Source organism: Oryza glaberrima, chromosome 2, assembly GCF_000147395.1.
Source record: "Oryza glaberrima chromosome 2, OglaRS2, whole genome shotgun sequence".
NCBI lineage: Eukaryota > Viridiplantae > Streptophyta > Magnoliopsida > Poales > Poaceae > Oryza > Oryza glaberrima.
In genome coordinates, this window is record NC_068327.1 from 24,348,776 (window position 1) to 24,372,729 (window position 23,954).

Below are 23,954 nucleotides of genomic sequence, written 5' to 3' on the forward strand. Positions count from 1 at the left end.
TAAACAAGTGGTTAGGTCAAGAACGGGATTTTCTGTATCGACCCACTTGATGTATGCGTAAGCCGTAGTGCTGGTATGCCGAATAGAGTAGTGTTATGAAGAATAAAACGATTGCCCATACGGAATGAATAAGCATATGCAGATAGTAAAATACCTCACGGTCATAATTAGGGCACCTAAAAAAGCGTCTTCCTCGAATATCAGGATTCCTCGAAGCCAATAGTTGGCATCGATTACCGCATAGGCAGAGAGGACGCTGGTACCAAGGTGGTAGTAGGTATACACAAGGATCGCTACGCCAGTTCAGATCCTCAACGCCCAGGCGTCTAGCCATTGACGAAAGCCGGTAGGATTTATAATGAAGCAAGTGGGGAAGAGAGTATTGAATGTGACTGAGTTCTGAAAGATTGTGAGGCCTCGCTCGTTAAGACGACTTATATAGGCACCAAAAATCGAGTGATATCCCTGACATGTGAACGTGGCGGGGCATGGTGGGTACGCCTGATTGGCGCCAAAAGTTACATGCCTGATTGGTGCCGAAAGTTACATTGGTTGTATGCGGCAAATGGCGGGCAAATACTCGTATCGCACGCGAATAAAGGAGGCTGCATCGGTGCGGCAGAAAGTAGTCGTGCATGCGCCGAAAGATATCGTGCATGCACCGAAAGGTATCGTGCACATATAACAACAACGTATTCATTACACAAGCATACAGTACTAGCATGTGAAGCAAATAAACAAAGAGAAGTCTGCTCTACTGGCCCTGCCCCGCGTCGCGACCACGCTTGGTCCTCTGGGCCTGTGCTCGCACGTGGTCCTGAGAGTAGGTGAAATGATCCGGTGGCACAGCACAGGTAGCACGAGTGTCTGGCGGCGGAGTGGCCTGCGCCTGGTCCTGCGTCTGCACCGGCGATGCGCCTCCCAGCTGTGAGGGGCTGATGACGTCCTGTCGAGCCTGAAGCGAAGTCGAAGTCTGTGATGTCGAAGAGCAAGGCGGAAGCCACCAAGTGGTCCAACGAGGTCCCATCATGGTCCAGTGGTGGACCCTGACTCGACGTGCCGGCTGCCTGTGACGAAGTCCTGGTGTACTGCCAGAACTGCGCTGATTGCGAGGTCGACGCAGCTGCCTGAGACGCTGACCCTGCAGCCTGGGAGAAGTGGGTGGCCTGCGTCGTAGCGAACTGGGCGAAACCTACACATCAACAACGGGACCCTTGTAAACTAAGACATAAAATGCATGTAAATTGATTGTCGAAGTACTGTTGTTTTTTTAAGTACCTGTGGAGGGCACAACAGAAGGCCTAGCCAAGGAAGGCGGGGTGCTGAACGGTGCACGAAACCCTGAAGTAATCGGATGAATCGGCTCACATAGATGTGCGAGGCATGTACAAAAAAATCCTTAAAAATACTTACCTCCGTGCGGAGGGGGAGTCGGCCTAGGAACGTGCGCAGCTGGACGGGGACCAGTCGGTACGGGTGGCCGCTGTACAGCTGCGTCTGCCCGAGCAACGTCGTCTGCACGACAGGTGAGCACTCGGAGAATCGAGCGCATCGACTCCACCATCCGCGTGTACGTCGTCAGGTGCTCCTCTACGGGTACTGGAATCCCCGCGCCTAAACATTGGATCGTCGTTGAACCGTCAATGACGACCCTGTTGATGTCGTCGACCTGCATGGTTAATTTGTTCGTACATATTCGTAAATTTTGACGAAGAGAAAGACCTGAAAACATAAAGGAATGGTGCGATGCAGGGTACTCACAGCACGAGCGAAGTCCTAGTCGCGGTGCCTGGCGTAGAGGTCTCTAGTGCTCGCAACGTGGGCATGCTGCTCCAAGGGAGCGAAGGTGACCCTAGTATGGGTGCGTGGCTGGTACCAGCGTAGGTAGGCCTGGTACGCCTCCTTAGTGTGTGGCTCTCCCTCGTGGTCCATGACCTCCTCGGTTGCAAGCAACCAGTCCTCAACAAAAGTCACCAACTTGGCGGGCCAGTCGCCAGCTGACTACTGACCCTTGCGCGAGTACCTGCGAATTAATGTGTCATATTAGTGTCAATCGACAGATGTTTCAAATTGTTGTGGACAGGTAGATTGTAATGCAACAAATCAAAGTGTAGTGAAAGATCTTACCGGTGAACAGCAGCTGGGACGATCGTCGGAAACGGTACTGGAAAGGGCTGATGGAAGCCGAACTGCCGCATCACGCGGAAAAGGGCGTGAGGCTCAACACAGATGTCGAAGACCATCGGAACTGTAGTCATCCAGTACGCCTGGTCCCTTGTGCAAAGTGTGGACAGACCCAACGGCGCACGAGCCTGGGTAGCCGCGGCACTATAGGGCTCCCACACGACGTCAGTCGGCAGAAGGCGGTCGAACTCCATAACAAACTCAGGATACGACCACCTAACCTGGACGTGAGCCCATCGGCGCTGCAATACGAGACGATCGATGTGATGTACAATGAACTTAGCAATGAACTTAACAATAAGAGAAGATCGATGCAATGTACCTGACGACGGCACCACAGAGTACCCATCGTAGGGTAGTCGACCTCCGGTCGCTCCACGTACAGTGACTCCTCGTACGCGTGCTGGTCCACCTCAGGGCGGCCAATCGCAATCCTCTCAGCTGCCCAGATAGAAAGAAAGAGAGGGCACCCACCAAAGGTCGCGCTGGGATCCGTCTTCGTGCAAGCCTCACAAAGGCCACGGTACAGAGCCGCCAACAACGCGGAACCCCAGCTCCACTGAGGCACCTCGCCTACTGCGGCGTCGGCGATGCTCGTGGCATAGTGCATGAGTCCCTTGTCTACCGCGTGCCCGTGACCGCCACAGAACATCACCCAGCCAAAAAGCCAGAGCAAGTACGCCTCCAAACAGCGGCTGTAGGAGTACTCGTCAGCCTCCGCCTGTAGCTACTCGACCTGCAAGCGTTCGATAAAATGTTAGGCACCTTACCTTACGACTAAATATGTAGTACGCTTGTCATTTCGGTACAAAAACACTCACGGTGAACTAAAGCAGCCACCTCTTCGTAGGTCCGGTGTTGCGGTGGTGTGCCAACGGCTGGAGCGGAAGATGTGGTGCGCGCTGTACTGGTGCGAAACGTGCCGTCAGATCGTCCTTCCAGTCCACACCCGTGGTCACTGGCCCAACAGCGTCTCCCGCGAGCGGTAGCCCCAACAAGTACGATACGTCCTATAGGGTAGAGGCTACCTCACCGCACAGCAAGTGAAAAGTGTGCGTCTCTGGCCTCCATCGGTCGACCAAATTTGCTAGGAGGGACCGGTCCACATTCCAGCGTTTAGCCGGGTCCGCGTCGCCGGCGGTAGCCTCCACCAGCCGACACATCGGTAGGAGGCCGGCCTCACGCAACCTGCAAGAATAAATTAATATGTCATTATAAAAATTATTACAATGCAACTAATTTATAGTAATACACTGTTCGTACCTCTCGACAAAGGAGTCGTGAACCGTAAGTAGCTCACCGCACGTCCGTGCCCGGAACGTCCCAAGCTGAGCCCCCTGCACCGCAGTAAGGTGAGACCGGTGTCGGTGATCTATCGTCGGGTCCAACAACTCAGGTGTATCCTGACATGCCATCTCTGAAAAATATAGTGTTTCATGTTAGAAAAATTCAAAAAGTAGTAATGTAGAACAAAAGATAACTTGTAAAATTATGAAAAAGTAATAAAATCATAAGAATTATTATGTACAACAAGAGTACAGGCTATTTAAATATAGCAAACGTTACTAAGGGTACATAACGATGACGTGCAATTTAACATATATGTAGAGTTCGATAATATAACATTACATTACATGCCGAAGTCCGACATTACATCAACATACCTAAAGACACGGGAGCCTAAGTCTGACGTTACATCACGAGACCTAAAGACATGACATGCCGAAGTCTGACATTACACGACGAAACATAAACACATCGATAAGTTCGAAACAGATTACAAGCAAAGCCACATGCCAACATAGAACACAAGAACTACACCACGTAGCCAGACGTGGCACGACGACGCCTAGGACGTGGTCGAGTGGAGGTAGTGCCTTCACCCGTAGGGCGAGCTCCATCTGCTGCTGATCCTGATAGTCCTGCCTCCGCCGCACTTGGTTTCTCCTTGTCTTTAGGACAATGCTTGTAGGTGTGCCCACGTTCATCGCATTTGCTGCAACGCTTCACCCTGCCAGCCTCCGACTCGTCCATATTGTTGCGGATGCGACGAGTCTTCCTCCTTCCAGCCTTGTCTCGGAGCTTCGATGGGTCAGGAATATTGAGTACTTCATCGTTAGTCTCTGTGAACTCCCCAGCTATGCCGAACCCATAAATCTCGCCGCTCCATGTATGATATACTGCTTACTTACTGAAGTACTGTGACACATATACTGCATCTGGTATGCCACACTCCGTTACGGCAGCAATGACATGGGTGCATGGCCTATGGAGCAGCTTCGGCTTTGCACAAGAGCAATGACATGTGCCGTCGGCTTTGAGAACACACTCCTGCTTCACTCTCTTGCGGTAGATACCCCTGCCTGCCTTATCGTGACATAGTATCTCAAACCTGTGCTGTTGGGTACCTTGCACTAGAGCTCGATGTTTCATGGCCTTTATACGCAACTAGCTTTTTCTGCATGAAAGTTCCGAATAAAATGCTGTTGTTCGGCATAGAGGGAAGAACTGCCTGGAACTGATCCCTAAAATACCTGCATGTCCCATGTAAAATGAACTCCACTATGCCAACTAGTGGGAGTCCACGGACACCGTGCATCACCCAGTTGTAAACTTCTGCCAAATTTGTTGTCATTATTCCATATCTAGCACCACCTGTGTCATACGCCTTGGCCCATTTCTCTTTTGGTTCATGCAGAATCCACTGAGAAAATTTCCGAATCTCCACTCCAGTTCTTCTAACCAATGTTGGACTATCCATTGGGAGAGGTCCAAGAGCTTGAGGAGAGTCAGCAACGGTGGTCGATGGAGCCGCTGCACGCTGATCACTGCATTTGGCTGTCAACTCATCTAATCTCTTCCAAAGCTCATTGAATTTTTTCTCCTGGTTCTGATTGCATAGCCTCTTGAACATGTTCATGAGCTCCTTGTTCTTGAATTGCTTGAAGAAATTAGCTCCCATATGACGCATGCACCACCTACTCTGTACATCTTCCCACTCACCAGGGTATCCTCGTTCCATACTCCCAAACTGCAACTCTTCTATCGCTCGCAAAATGCCAGCGTGCCTGTCATGTATCAGGCACACATTTGGCTTCATACTAACAACTTTTGTTTTAACCAATTTCAGGAACCAATACTAGCTATCGATATTCTCACTCTCAACAAAAGCAAATGCCAAGGGAAATACCTGATTGTTCCCATCTACCCCTATTGCTGTTAGTATCTGGCCCCGATACTTTCCAGTCAAGAATGTCCCATCAATGCAGAGAACAGGACGACAGTTCACGAATGCCATCTTGCATGCATATAGAGCTAAGAACGCCCTTTGCAGCACACTCTTGCCAGGATGTTCAATTGAGGGGAATTTCTTCACTGCGTAAGAGCTCCCAGGGTTTCTTTCTTCGATAACACCAAGCAGGCGTGGCAAATTGTCATACGAGGCTTCGTCAGTTCCAAATCTCATCTCTATTATTTTCTGTTTGGCCCTCCACGCCTTGGCATAGCTAATAGTATACTTGTATGTCTCTTCAATGTGTTGGATTATTGACCTTGGTTCATATGTGAGATTATCGATGACATGCGCATACATCTCAGATGCAACAAATACACATGTAATGTTCCTATGGTATTTCTGAACACCAGGTAGAAAACATGTATGCTTGGTAACGACTGACACTGTCCAATAATCCTTCCATTTTCCCTTATAAGCGTGCACTCTCCAGGGACAACCATCTTTTTCCTTAACACACCAAACTTCATATTGCGACCGGTTGGACTTGGCAACCCAAAACTCTCTATGAAGTGACACTGCAAAATGTTTTACCGCCTCCTTCATATCTTCTGCTCTAGTATAATCGCTCCCTGAATAACCTCATTTTCTTTGTACTCCCATCTCACACTATCCTCTTCAGAGACGACCAGACCAGAAAAATCCTCACTAGCCCATTCTACTGGATTAATATCCGTCTCATCATCTGACGGATCACCTTCCTCTACACGCTCGTTGTCAGAATCCTCCCTCTCCATTTCATCCACAATGGCACCGACAGTCTCCCCCTCGTCGGCCACACCACCTGGTTGAATGCCCACTGGAGCTACTACGCCCCCGTCCTCTTGTGCATTGACATCTTCCACAGAAGTCTCATTTACTTCAGCACTTGGTCCCTCGCCATCATCCATGTTCATCTGCACACCTGGATCCTTCGGGTGAACAAACGGAACCATAGCTAGAGGCCACCCGCGTTGCAATACATTTTCCATATACCATCTCCACACTCGAGAGTTTTGAACTGGCATTTCCCAATAAAAACCCTCAGTTGCCTGACTTACTATAACATTGATTGTTATGTCACTTATCTGTGGATCAACTCTCAAGCCCCTCATTAACCATCCTTTTATAGAAGGTACACTCCTCTCAGCCGGTCTATCAATTCCCCTTTCTGATACAATAAATTCTGACAGATCTACCCCAGTTGGCCCGTAACGAACGTTTCTTGGGCCATGGGGTAAACATGGAATATTTGTTTGTTCGATATATCTGTCAACGAAATAACTAGATCATATTACTCTTTCATGCAATAAACATCTACAACATAATATCTTCTTGTGTATGCCAATGCAACGGTAAAGTACTGATTCCAAACTAGCAGATCTACGTAGTTACCGATATCTACAATACGCATTTCTAGATTAGTACAACTAAAACCCTAAAAATATAATGCATTTATTCAAACAAATTTTTTAAAAAATACACAGTATTTAATTCAATAGTCACATATAGGATCTATGAATATTACCTGAAATCGGCGTATGAATCCGGCAGAGCTTCGCCCCTTCTCTTCTCCTCCCCTTTCTTCTTTTTTTTGCTGGATTTGTGGGGAGAGGAATGAGGGCTGGGGGCTGGGCGGCAGGCCTTTTATAGGCCGCGAGGCCTGCCGCCTGGCTAGAGGGCGGCAAGGGGCCGCCTGCAAAATGGTCGGTCCCGGCTAGCTTTTTTGCATTGGGGCCCCTTGCCGCCCCAACAGAGGGCGGCAAGGGTTTTCCTGCAAAATAAACCTCCCTCCATCACCGCCCGTCCCTCCCCCGTTTGCCACGTCAACTTGCCGCCCCAAAGGTGGGCGGCAGGGTCTATTTTTGTAATTTTTTTGGCCAATAGATTATTTCTGTAAATATTTAAAAAAAATCTAAAAATGAAAAAAATTCTAGGCACGGCCGTGCTTGGGCCAAAATTTATCGGGCTGGCATGGCCCGACCAGCACACCAGGCCGTGCCATGCTGGCCCACATGCTGAAGCATGAGAGCCCATCGTGCTTTTTCATAAAACCGTCTAATTTTCATCCCTGATTTCTTTAGGCCATGTCTGAATTATTGTAATAAGGGCTTGTTCACTTTGATGCCAAAAAAAACCTTACCAAATTTTGGCATAGTTGTCAAAATTTTGGCAGGATTTCTAATATAGTTACTAAAATTTGGCAGCAAACTAAATGTAGCCACTTTTTTGGCAACTTTACCAAAATTTGGTAATGTTGAAAATGGCATTAAAGTGAACAGGCCCTAAGTCTATTTTGTATCCCTTCTCTTGGGCGTGAATTATATGCCTTCATTAAGTCTAATCTTAGTCCCTAAACTGCTTTTCTTCCCTCATTGGATCAGGACGTGCCCAGCTGTCGGGTCGGGCCGGGCCAGGCACTACCCCAATCGGACCGTACCATGCCTGGGCCGGGCCATCGGGCCTTATTGCCATTATAGGCGTGGTAATTCGATAGGGGCACCTTGGAAAATTTTACGTTTTTCTTGTGCACAGCTTGTCGAATGAAGACGGCCGGGCGGCGAGCCACAAACCCGCTCCCCTCCCTCCCATGGCCATGACGCTCTACGCCAGACCATGATGCTCTGTCGGCGTTCCCTCATCGCAACACTCCGGCGGCTGGCTTGCTGCGGCGTGGCGGCCGTCGTCGACGACAAGTTCCATGGCAAGAAAGAGTTCGGGCTACCACTGGCTGGGAAACTTCAAGGAGTTCTTGTCACCGGCCTAGAGGATGACGACAGCCGAATTGTGGCAGTGACGGTCTTGTTTTCCGGCGACGGCGAGGATCGATAGCCTCAGGTTCTTCGGGGGTCCATCGCGACGATGATACCACGGCGCCACCGGTTTCGCTGTTGTCAGTGCGGCTGACGCACAAGAAGCTGGCAGAAATGTCAGCTCAAACTCAGTTCTCAGTTTCAGAGTGCATCTGAAAGTAGAAGAGAGCTTGCAGAGCTGCATAACATATGATGTAAATTAAGATGAGAACGCTCACAAGTGTCAAGACTACAGTACTATGCTAAGCTTGCTGTACTACAATAGATTGGCAGTTGAACATTAGTGAATTAATTAAGGAACATGATTGAACTGAATAGCAAAAAAGCGAATCCGTCTGAATACATTTCACTTGAATCAAATATTCGTATTACAATTAGGAGCTAGATGAAAATTTAAAACCAATAACAGCTCCTGATATACAAACCTATACTTCTCACAAGATTTACTAAGATTCATAATGTGGACAAATCTATCTATCTATATGTAAATTAACACCTCAGTGCGGGGGACTTAGATTGAATTACATATAAATCGAAGGGCTTTTTCGTAAAATTTCCACCATGGTTGCTACCCGACGTGGACAACGCGAGAGGTGGCTTGAGGCGCCGGCCTTGAAGAGGTTAATTCCCAACATTTGGAACTATTTAACTGGGAAAAAAATAAAATCAAGACTTTCAATATCAAACTGACCCTTATGAGAGAGAGCGGGATCGCTTCCCTGTAGATAACATATTCGGTTGTTCAATCATTGCGTAACGCGTTCGGTATTTATAGTATGGAGGAATGCTAGATTGCCATTCCAGGGCATCAATGTTCTCATCAAGCTGGCCCTTTTTGGCTATAAAAGCATTGCTTGTGGGATGATCATTGAGCCGAGAGGAACTTGCTTCATTGTATGTCACTGGTACAAACCGATTTAATTTACTAAACCAAACTATAGTCCGCCCACTTTTAGCTGCAAACATGTCCCTTGGATGTTCACCTAGTAGACGGAAATGCCAGTTTGTGATAATTTTCATGCGTTTGAGAACCTTGTACCAGAATTGAACACTAAAATTAGATCTGAGTATGCCACCAATAATGTTTGCATGTAGGAATGCTCCATTGGCCTGGGCCGCGATCTCCATACATATGGATGTTAGCTTCGGCTCCTCTTCAGGATTAGTGCTGCCAAATGCAATTGTTTTCAAGAAATACCAAAAAGCTTCTTTTGGGAGCATATCTAACTGAAGTGTTTCGGTTGTTCCAAAAGTTGCTATCTTATTTGATTGACTTGTTATTATGATTTTACTCACAGGCGCCGCTATGTTGTCTCCTCTCAGACTAGACAATATTCTTCTCCATGTTTCATCATCCATGTCATCAACAAGTTCAATTACTACTAGTGATTGTTTAGTTGAGGCAGGATTTTGATGTTTGATGACACCGGTATCTGCAACTGCACCCTCAGTACTACCGGTGTAATAGAAAACAATCGTGGAGAAGTATTTACGCACCCTTTCATCATGGCAGACATTCTCAACAAGAGTGCTCTTGCCAACTCTTGCAGGACCAATTATCGGAAGCACTGCAACACCTTCCGCGCCAGCACGATGTGATTCTAGCAAGAAGCTGATGATCCTCTCTTGTTCTGCTTGACGGCCAAACATGCAGTTCTCCAACAACAGGTAGCTGCAATAAGGCTGGCGAACCATACGAGGGTAGCTTCTGAGTGACATAACAAACTCCTCTGAAATGATGCTTTCAAGGCGACCAAGCATCTTTAGAAGCTCTTTTTTCTCCTGGTCTTCAGACACTATTTTCCTTGCCATCGTAGAGAAACGGAACCGCTTCAATGGATTGAAAGGAAACGAGGCCAAAGAGTGATCATCCACTTCATCCGGAGCGTGCCCTAGAGCGATCTGATACCTGAGAATAATTAGGGAAAAAACGATGATAGATTGACAAATAGTATAAACACTGGTGTTAGTTATGCAATTTCCCCTACCTGAAATTATCAAGAAAGTAGTAGCCTCTGTACATCACATTTCTCATCGTCTTTAGCTGCAGAAGCATCGCTTGGTTTGTGATTCTCCTCCCGTTGGCCTCCTCAACGACGGTTTGGATCCGCAGCAGCATGCGTTGTAACTGCTGTAGATTCTCCTCCACACCCTGCTGCTGCTGGCAGTATCTGTCGATCACGAAGGATATGGATCTGCTGAGAAGATCAGCGAGAACCGCAGAAAGGAACGTCTCCATGCTGAGATTTTGTGGATTGGAAATTTGGACAAGGGAAAGCAATCGGCAGGCAGCAACTTAAACATAAGACTGGCCACAGGTTGTCGTCATCAACTCGTCGTGTTGCTGACTTGCTGTTCAATTGCTATGCATAGCCGGCGTCTAGGTGCAATACACAGCGGGTCGCCGCCGGCTTGTGCTTGTAAGCTTTGGTTTCTGTTGTGGACTGATCATTTAGTCAAGTTAATAGGCGACAAAATGAAAGGCTGGTGAGAGGCAGCGATTTTGAGAGCACGTGGCAGCCTTAGAATTAGCCGGCGTCAGCTCATTTCTAACTCTTTCTCTAGCCATAACTTCTTCAAATCTGACCAAATTTATAGAAAAACATAACAATATTAATAACACAAAACAAATATACTATTAAAGTATATTCGATATTTGATTTAATGAAACTAATTTTGTGTTGCACTAATTCTTTTTATAAATTGGGTAAACTTCAAGAAATTTGACTAAATTAAAGTTAAAATATTTTATAATATGAAACCGGTCAGAGAGTAATTAATTAAACTAGGTGACAGATTACGGTCCAAATCATGCAACTGTTCATGTTTTATTCGTTGAGAAAATACTCTTTTGTTCCATCTTTTGCTTGACTATTGATGCTCAACTTGCCCAAGCTGATGGCCTCTTGCCTATCCATGTCGGCGTAAGCCTTTGTTGCCTCGCTGAGTTGCAGCCGCTCGGCCCGCGCCCGTGTACGGTGTTCGCGGGCTCGAGGCCTATGTTGGGCACTTGGGCCTTAGTCCAGTCCCTGTGAAGCACGACAGCACGATACACTGATGCGCCTCTCGCTGTGTTACTTGTGTACGTACACAGGGGGCCTCAGCTGCAATGTATATGTACTAGTAATCAAAACAACTTCATCCTAGCTAAAAGGTGCTAAGCTGTTTTTGATACTATTCTTTTTTATACAGTGCACTGCTTTAAGTGAGCTATGATATTTCAATGCGCCCCTTAACATCTACAGTCCGAAAAGAATAAACATATCCTACACACAAGTTTTCCGTGCACATCAACTACCAAATATCACAAAAAATTTTAGAAAAAATCTAACATGTACTCTTAATAGTATTACACATATCTACAAAGTCTTATATTCAAATTCATTATATTTTAAATGTAACAAAAAAGCGAAAAATATGACAATTTTAAGAGTAAAAATTTGTCATAATTTTATCTTTTTTTTGTTACAACTAGTTCATAATGAATTTGAACATGAGATTTCATAGATAGGTGCAACGCTATTGAAAGTATGTGTCCAATCTTTTCTATAATTTCCTATGACATTTACTAATTAGTGTGCACGGGAAGTTTGTATACATAGGATATGTTCCCTATAAATAGGATATGTTCCCTATAAAAGATGTTAGTGGTGATGGTGAGTCTATCACTCCCACCAACCAACCACTATCATGTACTCTCTCCATGCTAATGTAACTGCATAGTTCTAAGATATATCACATATTACATATGTTACACTTATATTTGGTCAAAGGAAGTAGGACCACAAATAGTGAGTAGGCGGACTTTTATCCATTCCCCAAGCCGGCAACATATCCTATGCACACAGGCCCTCACGTGTACACACGTGCACATCAACTAAAAAATGTCACCAAAAAATCTAGAAAAAATCATACACATACTTTCAATTGTATTACACCTAGGGTTAAAATCTTAACATCAAATTCATTATATTTTAGCCGTAACAAAAAAAACAAAAAATCTGACAGTTTTAAGGTTGCAATTTTGTCAGAATTTTATCTTTTTTGTTATTCTCTATGTAGAATGAATTTGAAGATGCGACTTTACACGTAGATATAATACTATTGAAAGTACATGTATGAATTTTCCTAGAATTTTTTGTGATAATTTTTAGTTGGTGTACACGGTGTGTACACGCGAGGGCCTGTGTGCATAGGATACGCTCCCCCCCAAGCCACCCAAAGTAAACAACATGAAAAATATTGCTATATTTATTAGTCTGCTTTATTTCTCATGGTCACTGACTTGCTATCTATAGAACAATGTGTTTTGTATTTTTACATCAATCTTACTAATATACATCAGAAAATTTACTTTCCTAGTGATCTAAAGATTATTATAATGTCATTATTTCAGATGCAGTTTAAACATTCTTGTTGTATTGAACTAGTTTTTAGAAAGAAAAAACAAGATGACATAAACTCAAACCATATTGTCTCTAATGCAAGGAATTTTCTCTTCATGATATTGAGGTGTACTGTATCCAACAAACATTCTTTAAAAAAAAATCAAGGCTGCGTTTGAGACAACCAGAAGGAGAAGAAAAATCTCGCGTTTTCTACACGCTTTACTAATTACTAAACAGTGTTCTTTTGTAAATTTCTATAGAAAAGTTACTTTAAAAAAACATATCAATTCATTCTACAAGTTTAAAATAATTAATACTCAATTAATCATGTACTAATAGTTCATCTTGTTTTACATATCTTTTTAATCTTCTTCTTTCCATTCCTCCCAAACTAACACACCCTAAGCCTACAAAAGGAGAAAAGAATCCAGTGGAGTATTTCAATTAGGTCGTGGCAGCGATAATTGTTCCAAGGAAATGCTTCAAATCAGTGACCATATACAACAGACGCAAGCAGTGGGCAAGTATAAAAAGCTTTGGGAAATGGAAACGGAAGTGTGTCTACAGAACACCACTGGCTAATAGCTTGGGTAGGCACAGGGGGAGGAACACCACTGGCTGCCCCCTGGGGACACGGGGAGAATGATGAGCACGGAGCATGCCTTGTCTCATGAGCACCGGAGACTGCAGCAAAAGTTCACCGGGACATGCAATGTCTTCTGCCCTTACGGCAGGGCGACCATCGTGTGTAGGGGCGCAGGTTTATTATAACTACTATGCCATCCCAGTATGCACTACTATGGCACACCTCTGTTTTCTAAAAGAACATCTATGAACAATCATTGTGCATTTGTACCAAGCATACGTCTAGTGACTAGTGAGTAGTGAGTTTACACGTAGCTCTCTATTGGAATGAAGGAATTCTGAAGTATTCTCCGCGGGGTTGAAATTTGAAAGGTCATTTAGCTTTTGTTTTTTTCTAAAAAAAACAAGAAATACCATTAGCATATATTTCATTAAGTATTAACTATTACAACTTAAAAAATTAGTTTATTTTATTTTAAAGGAACTTTATATAAAAAGATTTTTTTTCACAAAATGTATCGTTTAGCAATTTGAAAATTATATTCACGATAAATGAGAGAGTTACAAATGCGAAACGAGGAAAATAATGCACCCTAAGAATAATGCACCCTAAGTCCCGTGAAAATCCTATAAAATCCCTGCATTTGGTGGATTTGATTTCTCTTGTAAAAACGTTTTAGTAGAGTAAATAACAAAAATTCCATGCTTTCAAATAGAGCATCAATATGCTTCAAAGCACATTGGTTGGAGCAGTTTGTTATCTTGTTATACTTTAGTGAATGCATTTTTGAGACACAATAATTCTTATCTAGATCTTGGATGGAGCAAGGCTGACCGTTCGGTTGAAGTCTCGCGAGGATCCAACTATTCATACCTTTTGTGTTACTCAATCATTTCCAGTCAATCAAAACGCCTTGTCACCTTTTTCTTCTCGCATGAAGGGCATCATGAAAATATTTTTAATTAGTATTTGAAGGACTAGATGGCCAGGCATCGTATGAAAAATGAGAGAACCGAACCTTGTTTGAAGGTGATGGCCATATCATCTCAGTGGCATAGCCACATGCTAGCTTAATTAATCAAAATCATTAAGAATAGACTTCATATGTTCTTTCAATCTATCGCTAGATATGACGGGAATAACTGAATCTTGACCAAGAGGTGTCCTAAAACGTTGTAGTACTTGAATTAGCAGTGGCATACTTGATAGATATGAACGTTATTGTGATGTTAAAACTCTTTTTGATCAAGATAGAGCTCACACTATAGTTTGACATGCTAGCAACGAGAAGCTAGTGCCGACTTAAACCGAATTCAAAATGTTGCACCGAAATAAACTTCAATAAGCTTCAAACAGGACCACTCTCAAATGTCATGCTGGAATCTCATCTGTGTAAATGGGCATGATCTAGGGGACTGATCTGACTTAATCTGTTCAAATTTCAACGCATGACGGGTTCTCTTTTAAAACAATGTGCTATACAGGGCTAGTTAAATGGGACAAAAATTAACCAAACGAAATATGCGTAGTATATGTACAACCTCAACTTCCCAAGTGGTGGTGTGCACTTGAGTGCAACCAACTGGGGCCAAGTCTTTTGTTGTAGTGGAATATATATATCTCTCCATTGTGTGTCACCACTATACAACAAGCAGCAACACGCTACAACCATCCAAGCAGCAGGAGAAAAGATACAAACATAGATCAGAACCTGAAGAGAAGACACCAAGAAGCAATGGAAATCAAGGACGAGGAGACAACGGCAGAGGTGGCCATGGTGGTGCAGTCGCGGTTCAGAAGGGTATGCGTGTTCTGTGGGAGCAGCCATGGCAAGAAGAAGATCTACCAGGATGCTGCCATTGAACTTGGGAAGGAGCTGGTAAATTCTTTCATTTGCTTTTTTTTCATAAGGATTTGCATTTTTTGTTATGTTATTCATTTAAGTAATTAAAATCTGAAGTGTTTGATCCTTGACACAACCTTTTCTTATATGGATTCATGGGAAATTATATTTGTTTGGTCATCTAACTCAAGAGACTTCACAGTGTACACCTTGTTTTATCTTGCATGGATGCATGCAGATTATGTTATTGTACTCAAATGTTCAGCCATTTCTCATCAGTGATAATACACAGAAAAACAAAGTATTAGTGCAGGAACTGTATTGGTTGGAAAGTTTGCCATGTACAAAAAAGGCAATGTCCAATCCTTAAAAGACTTTCTAGTTTTCTTGTCTTTGAATAGTCTAATGTTATCCTTTCAGGTGGCAAGAAACATTGACCTAGTATATGGAGGAGGGAGTGTAGGGTTGATGGGTTTGGTTTCTCAAGCAGTACACAATGGAGGAAGGCATGTCATTGGGTATGTAACACGATAATCATTCCTTAGCACACTTCCATTAGCAAGAGTTGAAAAGTAATACATGAAACTGAAGAACTATCTTAGAAACTGATGAAATAGCTTCATGTCAAAAGTGATGAATTTGTGTCTTCCTCATCATGTTCTAAAACGTTTGTTTTGTCATGTCCCTATGCAGGGTCATTCCCAAGACTCTCATGCCTAGAGAGGTACCATGTTCTTTCTACTCTCCAATAGCCCTCTCTCAGTGTTCGCCATGCCATGGTTCCCTTGAATATACCATTACTATTTCCATCTAACTAGTCAAATGTAAAGTGATATAGTTACAAAGGAACTAGGAATGCCACTAGGAGGATATATCACTAGTCAAATTTCACCTATATATGACCAGTTTTTTTTAACTAAAATTATATTTGTTCGAATCTATCCTAATGCTAATCTTTAAGTGCATGGTCATCTCATCATGTTTATCTCCAGATATAGTATACTATTACTGCACTTAAGCATTGTAACGATAGAAATATGATAATGTTTGTAGATCTTGTTCCTTTGTCTTTTTTGCTAGCGGGAAAGAAGAAAGAGAACTTATGATGAAGGATCAGGAGAAATGCTCACTGAAATCTTGTTCCCCCATGATAGATGATATCTCACTGATCTTGACTGCAATCTCTCAAGCAGGGATGCTGGCTAGATTTAACAAAGAAAAAGCCCATCACATTTTCTCTTGTCCCCCATACCTGCACCATGATTGCCTCTCCTGAACTTGCGCCTCTGAATAAAAAAATACTGCTGTGAAACAGTCAAGTCATCTTACCTTTATTTCTCCATCTGAAGAAAGTTGGTCCTCTTTTGGTTAAGCAAAAAGCTGGCTCCTCTGCTAATATATAATGTGTGTTTCTTGCGCGTGTGATGGTGTATGTACATGCAGATATCAGGTGAGACAGTGGGGGAGGTGAAAGCAGTGTCCGATATGCACCAGAGGAAGGCTGAGATGGCCAGGCAGTCTGATGCCTTTATAGCATTGCCTGGTGAGTATATGTCACCTGAGTAAGTAAAGCAACCAATCAGTGAAGAGTAGTAGTTATAATGGTAAATTTGGTCATCACTTTCTCTAATCTGTTATGATTCACTGGTAGTGCATTCTGACTGGAAAGTTTAAAGTTCAGGTTGCATGGTTTGACTCTCACTAGGCTATGTGGCCCTGTGTCCTGTGAGACATTTGCTGTGCAGTCTGCACTATGTCTGCGAGAGAAAAATTAGACAATGATTTTTCTTTTTTAGCAAAACGACCGCATGCATTATCTTGTAATAGGAAATTCAGAGCCTGAAAAATCTTAAAATTATGGGTTCAGTTCAAAATTTATAAGAATTCAGGACTTGAGAAGGCCTTATCCTGCTGGGCTTCAACTTGCAGGGGGGTATGGAACACTTGAAGAGCTACTAGAAGTGATTGCATGGGCTCAACTTGGAATTCATGACAAACCGGTACCCAACTGTCCAATATGATAAAATTCGTCCTAAATTTGAACTATAATGTGTTAAAACTGACATCAGACTTGTCGTTGAAACGTTGCAGGTTGGGCTGCTCAATGTGGATGGCTACTACAATCCGTTGCTGTCTTTCATCGACAAAGCTGTGGAGGAAGGGTTCATCAGACCTAGTGCCCGCCATATCATCGTCTTGGCCCCAACGCCTAAAGAACTCATTGAAAAGCTAGAGGTATCATGTGCCATCCTCACCATTTGTTCAGTTCACTTGTGCCAAAACTGGCAAATAAATCCACATGTAGCAAAATTTCATATATGACTAAATCTTTCTAGAGTAATGGTCCTTAACATGGTTTATTCTGAACTGTATATAAGCTTTGCTTCTAAGCAAAGGTTACTACTCACCAGAGTTGGTCTGCTTAACTTGTTGATCAATCAGCACCAATTTTGTCGTTAAACACCTGGACACTGCGAAAAAAATGTGAGAGTTAGCTGCAAGGCCAAAGTTTTAATTAAGTAAAACTGTCAATGAGGATTATATCACAATTATGCATATGCTCTTGGTCCAGTGTCAAGGTCCTCATTACTGCAAGAGCAATCAAAGTACAAATTCCGTTTCTAGTGTAGCACTAAAACGTTATTGCACTAATAAATGCACATTGTGGACCTGAGACCTATCAACTGAAACAATGGTAGACTAAATGTCGGCAGAAAAGGACTAAAAGTCTAAAACCAGTATCTGTCTTGCAGGAGTACTCTCCCCAGCACGAGAAAGTCGTGTCAAAGATGAAATGGGAGATGGAACAGATGAGCTACCCTCAGAACTACGATATCCCCAGGCCAAAGGAGGGAAAGATGATCATAGAAGCACAACGGGGAAGCAGGCTATGGATGTAAATCGTAGAACGACAAGAAAGCAGGCAAGTGGTAATATATGACTTGTCCAAAAAAAAAAAAAGTTACTAATATGAGATCAGTACTTCAGTAGTGTAGATTGCTTGTTGGTGTGATCAGAATTCCTAGAATGTGTATGTACGTGCCAGGAGTATGTATGTCTCATTTATCTTCTTTTCCTCTTTCTTTTGGTTTCTGTAACTTGGGGAGAAGGTGCTTACTACTGAACCTTTTGCTTCATCCTTCACATAATCACATAGAACTACTATATGCTATCTGTATACTTATTCTACAGCTAAACTAGTGATAATTAGCAATCTATGCACAAGCATAATCATCTCTGTTGATTCTAATATAGAAGTGATCCAAAGAGAATGGAATCTGAACCAGTTCCAGACTTCCAGTCTGAAGAAACAGTGAACAGTGAGATTTCAGCAAGGGAGAATGCCAATTTGGGCCTCCACAACCACAAGGATCAAGGGACCTCCTCGCTGTAGAACCACCATGGGCTCCCTTCCTCCTTTGCGGAGACAATCTCCGCCTGCGGCCACCCAAACATTCCGCCTCAATCCGCCGCCGGCGAGTAGACGTCAGTACGGATCGACGGCCCCGCCGCCACGGGGGCGGAACAACCACGGCCACCGGCGTATTGAGTTGCCTACCTGGATGCAGGCGCTGACGGCGCTGATCCTCAAGCCACCAGTCGCCGGAGTCCGCCGCCACCCACGAGCCCTCCGAATCCGCGTCTCCAACCCCAATTCCCCCATCCGCATCGGGAAGCCAATCTAGGCCGTTCAAACTTGATCTAACCATCGACGACGCTTCATCGTCGATCTGGACCATGGAAATCTGATCCGACGGTTCCCGAAACCTAGGCGGCGGCCGTGCTCATCGACGGTAGGCAACACGTAGCGCCCTAGCGCGTAGAGCCAAGCCGTCGATGTTAGGCTAAACCTACTCCTTTCAACTTCTCGAGTCGCCGTCGGGAGAGAGGCCTCGGAGACTCGTCGTCCGTCGAGGGAGAAAGTGCTTCTTCGTCCACGTCTCCACGGTGTATTCGTTTCTCGACGCCTCGCGGTGATCTCGACAGTGTAGGTGAAACGAGCTACTCGGTGATCAGTAGCAATTAGGAGCACTGGTAAATTTCTTCGGATTTAGGAATACTAGTTAGCCACGTATCACAGGCCGCTGCAATGCCTGACTGCCTGAACATGTTGAACGACAGGTCGACAACACGGATCAGGCCCGGCTTGAGGGGGTCGAGCTGTGCCACCGTACTAATCCCTCGAAGTCAAGGAATCGAACCTCATATATCTATGCTATGGATATAGAAGCCTATAGGCTATAGGAACTTAGATTTAGAAAGCCTAGAAAAGAAAGATATACAACTTGTTTGATAAAAATATTTTTTTACGTATTATACATTTGTTAGAAACATCATTATATTATCAGAGTTGTATTAAAAGGTCCATCTTTCTAGCTTCGCTTCAGACCATTAAATTGGCTGGACTGGACCACGGTGCCCGGCTGGACCTAATTTGTTGAGAAGGGACATCTCTGCGTCTGCGTCTGCATCAACTGGTGATCAACATCGGGTAAGTTGAGCATGCATCAGTTTTATTAATTCATATGCATTGGTTAAACACGTTGTGCATAGTACACAGGGAAAAAATAGTGCCCCTAATTATTTTGATTAATGAACTGGTATTTTAAATGTGCCAATTTTATTGAATAAAATAGGAGAATATTTACTAGTCCTATATAGAAAAACATGAAGTCTATGCTAGATATAAAGCATTTTTGCTCCTGATTAGGGTTTGCAATTTCGTTTCGAAATTTCTAAAATTTTGGTAATTTCGTCCCCCACCAGCAAGCTCACATCTCACCCGAAATTTTTGGTTTTTTGCAAATTTTTGTGAATTTGATCAAATTTTATTCAAATTCATTCAAAATCAATCAAAATTTCAAATAATTTTGGACAAAAAATCTGAAATTTCAGTAATTTCACTCCTCCCGGAAAAAAAATAATTTCAAAATTGAAAATCCTGCTCCTGATAGGACCCATATCTTATCCTCCTCACTGATAGTTCTTTGCCTTAAAACTCTCTAACTCTCTGGATCCGTTTCTTCTAAGTTTCCTATGAAATTAGTAATGTAAGGTGCGCAATCCTTTTTTTACATACTCAGGCTTACAGCTAGTCCTATCCATCATTCGTGGACCGTTGTGGCCGAGCCACAACTTATCGGTCATATTTGCTCCTTGGAGATTCATGTTGACAGCATTCCCTAGACTCTCTTCATGTGTACTACATTCCACCAAGAGGTGTAGGGTCATCTCCAAGGTATGTCAGTTTAGCGGGTAGTAGGCGTTGTTCGGCCATCCGCGCAGTCAAACGTCTGTGCTATCTGTTTTGGATCACTAGCCCTGAAAAACTTGCACTTTCTTGAGGCCCAAAAATTTATGTTTAATACAAGCCGTATTATGTTTGAGAAAATTCCCATCTTCATATTTTTGTTGGTAATAGCAGCCACCACAAATATCCTTAGCTCATAACAACAATGTGAGAATGTGCATTCCAGGCACTGAACATTTCATTTTTCTACTTGAATTCCTAAAGAAAACCAAATCACTACATCAGGTTGCAATGCTTTCCCTAGATTTAAATTAAACAAAACGTCGCCACCGTTGGCAGCTGGTAAGGTTCGTCAGTCATATGGAACATAGTTAGAGAGTCCGTTGGATTGATCAATAATTTTCTTAATGCAGATAGAGGATCATCGGTCGTACGTGGTGTGGATCGAGCAAAGTATAATGGCAATGGAGACCCCTTGCGGCAAATTGTAAAATATGCGTGCTAAAAGGTGGGTCTATTATTGGTATACTGTGTAATTTTGGTTAATATACTATCACAAAGTGAAATTTACTTGTCATTTAATGGTATTTTGTAAACAGAAGATCTTACTACAATAGTAGCACCAGGGCCTCAAATTCTTAGACATGGTTTTCCAGGCTGCAGCTAAACTTGTGTCGGTGTGTGAGCACCAATGTAGTACTACATATCCTATTACGGCCTGACCTAATGCAGCATTAACATGCAATCATCTTAAGCTTAAAGTATCCACCATTGTTTCTAGCCCTTCTAGTCATACTATTTTTGAGACTTTCTCCACAGGCACTGCAACAGAATGGTGCCTCATGTTAGTCAAGTGGACGGGATCACCCTGCAGGTGCTCTAATATTAATTCGTTAGGCTCAACTCGTGATTTTGAAGCTTGATTTGATTCACATTTGACTACCTAGGCCTTCATGTGGGGTCAAAATTCAGAGGTACAAAACAGATGAGTGTGAAGTCTCACCCAACGGCTAAAATAATAGAGCTGGTTGCTCTAAGGCTAGATGTGCTGTTGGGCCATAACCTTTGCTTGCATTGACAGGAAGCAGATGCTTTACTACTACAACCACCTGCCTCCTTCCAACCTTGTGTTCCAAGTGACAAAAGAAAATTTTGCCCATGACAATTATTGGATTAATGAAAGTTTGGCGGTTCCTTGCTTTTATTAATTTAATCTAATTAGTGGATGCACCTTCGTCAGATTGAGGCGTCAACTTTAGAGATGCCACATTGATCTACTGCTGTAGTTTAAGTGATGCATTTGTTGTATGCATGCTTTGAGTAGCGCCTGTGTCTTGATGCTACTTCTGCTAAAATTTGCACTTGTCCTTTTTTTTTTCCCAAAAGACCAAAATTTGCATTTGTCACCCAGTCAAAAGAATAACAGATCTCAGCAAATGACATAAATGTGTAGAGGGGCATATGCCACTGTGTGTATGTCTTCTTCTGATTTCTTCGTTGCAACAACTTTAGACTTTCGAGTATTGGATAACTGTAAAGCATGCCCACTGATTTCTGCTGTTGTAGCAATAATGATAGAAATAACATGACACCTCAGCTGCGATGATTTCCATCCTACCTACTAGCAAAAGGGAGTACAAAAGAACATTCATATTCAGAGAGAATATGAACTTTCTCAGCGTATGATGCTATCCCTAGTATGTCAACTAACGAAAGCATTAACTATCTATTGTTCTTGCCACCACATGATTAAACATATGCAACCCCTAATTAGTGTAACAGAAGTTCTTGTCCTGTCAATGAAGATCATGGGTCCTCTTTACACATATTATTTACAAAATTACTAAAAACAGTACTGTGGTCTCGATGCTTTATGAAAGTAAGAAATTCAGATGTGACTGGTGAAAGGTTAAATGTGACTGCTTTACCAAAAACAACTAATTGTTGCAATGCTAAAATAGCTTCACAGCCACGAATTGAGCGTAGTGGTTAGGTTTTTTATGGTATAACCTGTACACACCCGATTTAAGATTCTAGACTTAATATAGGTGTTTGCATTTACGACTAATTATTCTTTTAATGGTGAACGACGTACTTGTCAACAGTGAGATGCTAACCCAATCTTGGAGGTACTCATAAGGATAGAGTGTGCATGTGTGTATTCGTATGGGTGAATACACCACGTATATAAATGAGCGCGTGCATATGGGGAACATATACTATGCACACAGCCTTCCCGTGCACACTCTGTGCACACCAACTAGCAAATATCAGAGAAAATTCTGCAAAAAATGGATACATAATTCCAATAGTATTACACCTATGTGTGAAATTTTATCTTCAAATTTATTATATTTTAGCCGTAACAAAAAGATAAAATTCTGACAGATTTTTAGCCTTAAAACTATCAGATTTTTCACCCTTTTTTTTGTAACGGCTAAAATATAATGAATTTGAATATGAGTCTTTGTAGATATGTGTAATACTATTAGAAGTAAATGTCCAATTTTTTATAGAATTTTTTGTGACATTTTCTAGTTGGTGTTCATATAGTGTGCACGGGAAACTTGTGTGCGTAGGATATATCCCCGTGCATCTGTGCCGTATTTAGCCAATGATCCAAAGGTTCTAAAGCAAAGGGCGCTTCACAGACTTCCAACCCTTATTCCCTTGAGCTTTTCCTAGTGAAATGCATGTGAATTACGAAAACAATGTACGTACTCTTTCAATAAGAGTAGGAATAAGTATATTTTACCCTCTTGAGCTTTACAAAAGTTGGGCTTTAACCCACAAACTTATAAAATCAAGTTGTTTTACACTTAGGTGATTCTTAATTATATGAATCCACATCAGAGTTTTTGCCTTATTGACAGTCATATCATTGGACTTCTGTGAAGGAGATTCAGCATCAAGGGTCATCACTTGACATCAACAATGTCGGTCTTTTTCTTATGACGTATTACCAGTTCACCAGTACCCCTAGTTTTTTTTTCTCTCACTACCTCTTGTCGTTGTGTAATGAGGTATATTTTTTTTTTCGAAATGACTATTGAGGTATAAAATGTTTCAGATTCAGGTGTACAACAAGTATATCCTACATGCATATGCCACGAATGACCCTTACCTTAGACAAATTTTCATTTATTTAAATCAACAACCACTCTCTCTCTCTCTCTCTCTCTCTCTCTCTCTGCAAGGAATAACCAATTCCTTCTTTTGATCTATCCCTCCCCTAAGAAAAAAAAACTATGACCTACACTATCCAATTACAATGCATACAGTACAGTTTGTTATATATATGTATGAGTATGACCCACTCTTGGTCACTTTGGACGATTGTCGCTGCATATGGAGCGAAATACCACGTCCTTTTGGACGGTGGCAAAATGGTCCAGCCGAGCTTTGAGCCGGCATCCACATTTTGGCACTATTGGCCTACAAGTAACCAGAAACTAGGATCTCCAAACTAGGCCACAACCCACAACTTGACCTTGACGCCTTGTTATGTGTAGTCTTATTAATATACTAGCAGTACTATGTACATGATACAATACTTTGAAAACAAATAATTGCTGTATGCGTCCATCTGCAAGCAATTCAAAACCAGCCGAAATCAAC

The 23,954-nt window shown here is 42.9% G+C and overlaps 2 protein-coding genes across 5 annotated transcripts; one reads left to right on the forward strand and one right to left on the reverse strand.

The window, feature by feature from the left end:
- Positions 1 to 8,609: 8,609 nt before the first annotated feature.
- Positions 8,610 to 18,828, reverse strand: LOC127763073 (putative disease resistance protein RGA3). 4 transcript variants are annotated; one of them, XR_008015666.1, is made up of 5 exons: positions 18,645 to 18,828; positions 17,494 to 17,556; positions 16,415 to 16,643; positions 16,216 to 16,337; positions 10,935 to 11,372 (listed from the first exon to the last, which is right to left on the reverse strand). XR_008015666.1 is itself a non-coding variant. In XM_052287659.1 (4 exons), exons 3-4 carry the CDS (start codon positions 10,385 to 10,387, stop codon positions 8,962 to 8,964), a joined length of 1,347 nt encoding a protein of 448 aa, XP_052143619.1. In that variant the 5' UTR covers positions 10,388 to 10,439; positions 16,216 to 16,337; positions 16,415 to 16,563; the 3' UTR covers positions 8,610 to 8,961. The 4 variants fall into 4 exon arrangements, 3 of the variants coding, with proteins under 3 accessions (XP_052143619.1, XP_052143617.1, XP_052143618.1); XM_052287659.1 differs by lacking the exons at positions 10,935 to 11,372; positions 17,494 to 17,556; positions 18,645 to 18,828 and adding exons at positions 8,610 to 10,177; positions 10,257 to 10,439 and having other exon boundaries at positions 16,415 to 16,563; XM_052287657.1 differs by lacking the exons at positions 10,935 to 11,372; positions 17,494 to 17,556; positions 18,645 to 18,828 and adding exons at positions 8,610 to 10,177; positions 10,257 to 10,850 and having other exon boundaries at positions 16,415 to 16,563.
- On the forward strand, positions 14,871 to 18,250 carry LOC127763074 (probable cytokinin riboside 5'-monophosphate phosphoribohydrolase LOGL2). Its single transcript, XM_052287660.1, has 7 exons — positions 14,871 to 15,121; positions 15,506 to 15,603; positions 15,779 to 15,809; positions 16,529 to 16,628; positions 17,015 to 17,085; positions 17,177 to 17,320; positions 17,839 to 18,250. Exons 1-7 carry the CDS (start codon positions 14,978 to 14,980, stop codon positions 17,983 to 17,985), a joined length of 735 nt encoding a protein of 244 aa, XP_052143620.1. The 5' UTR covers positions 14,871 to 14,977; the 3' UTR covers positions 17,986 to 18,250.
- Positions 18,829 to 23,954: the final 5,126 nt, after the last annotated feature.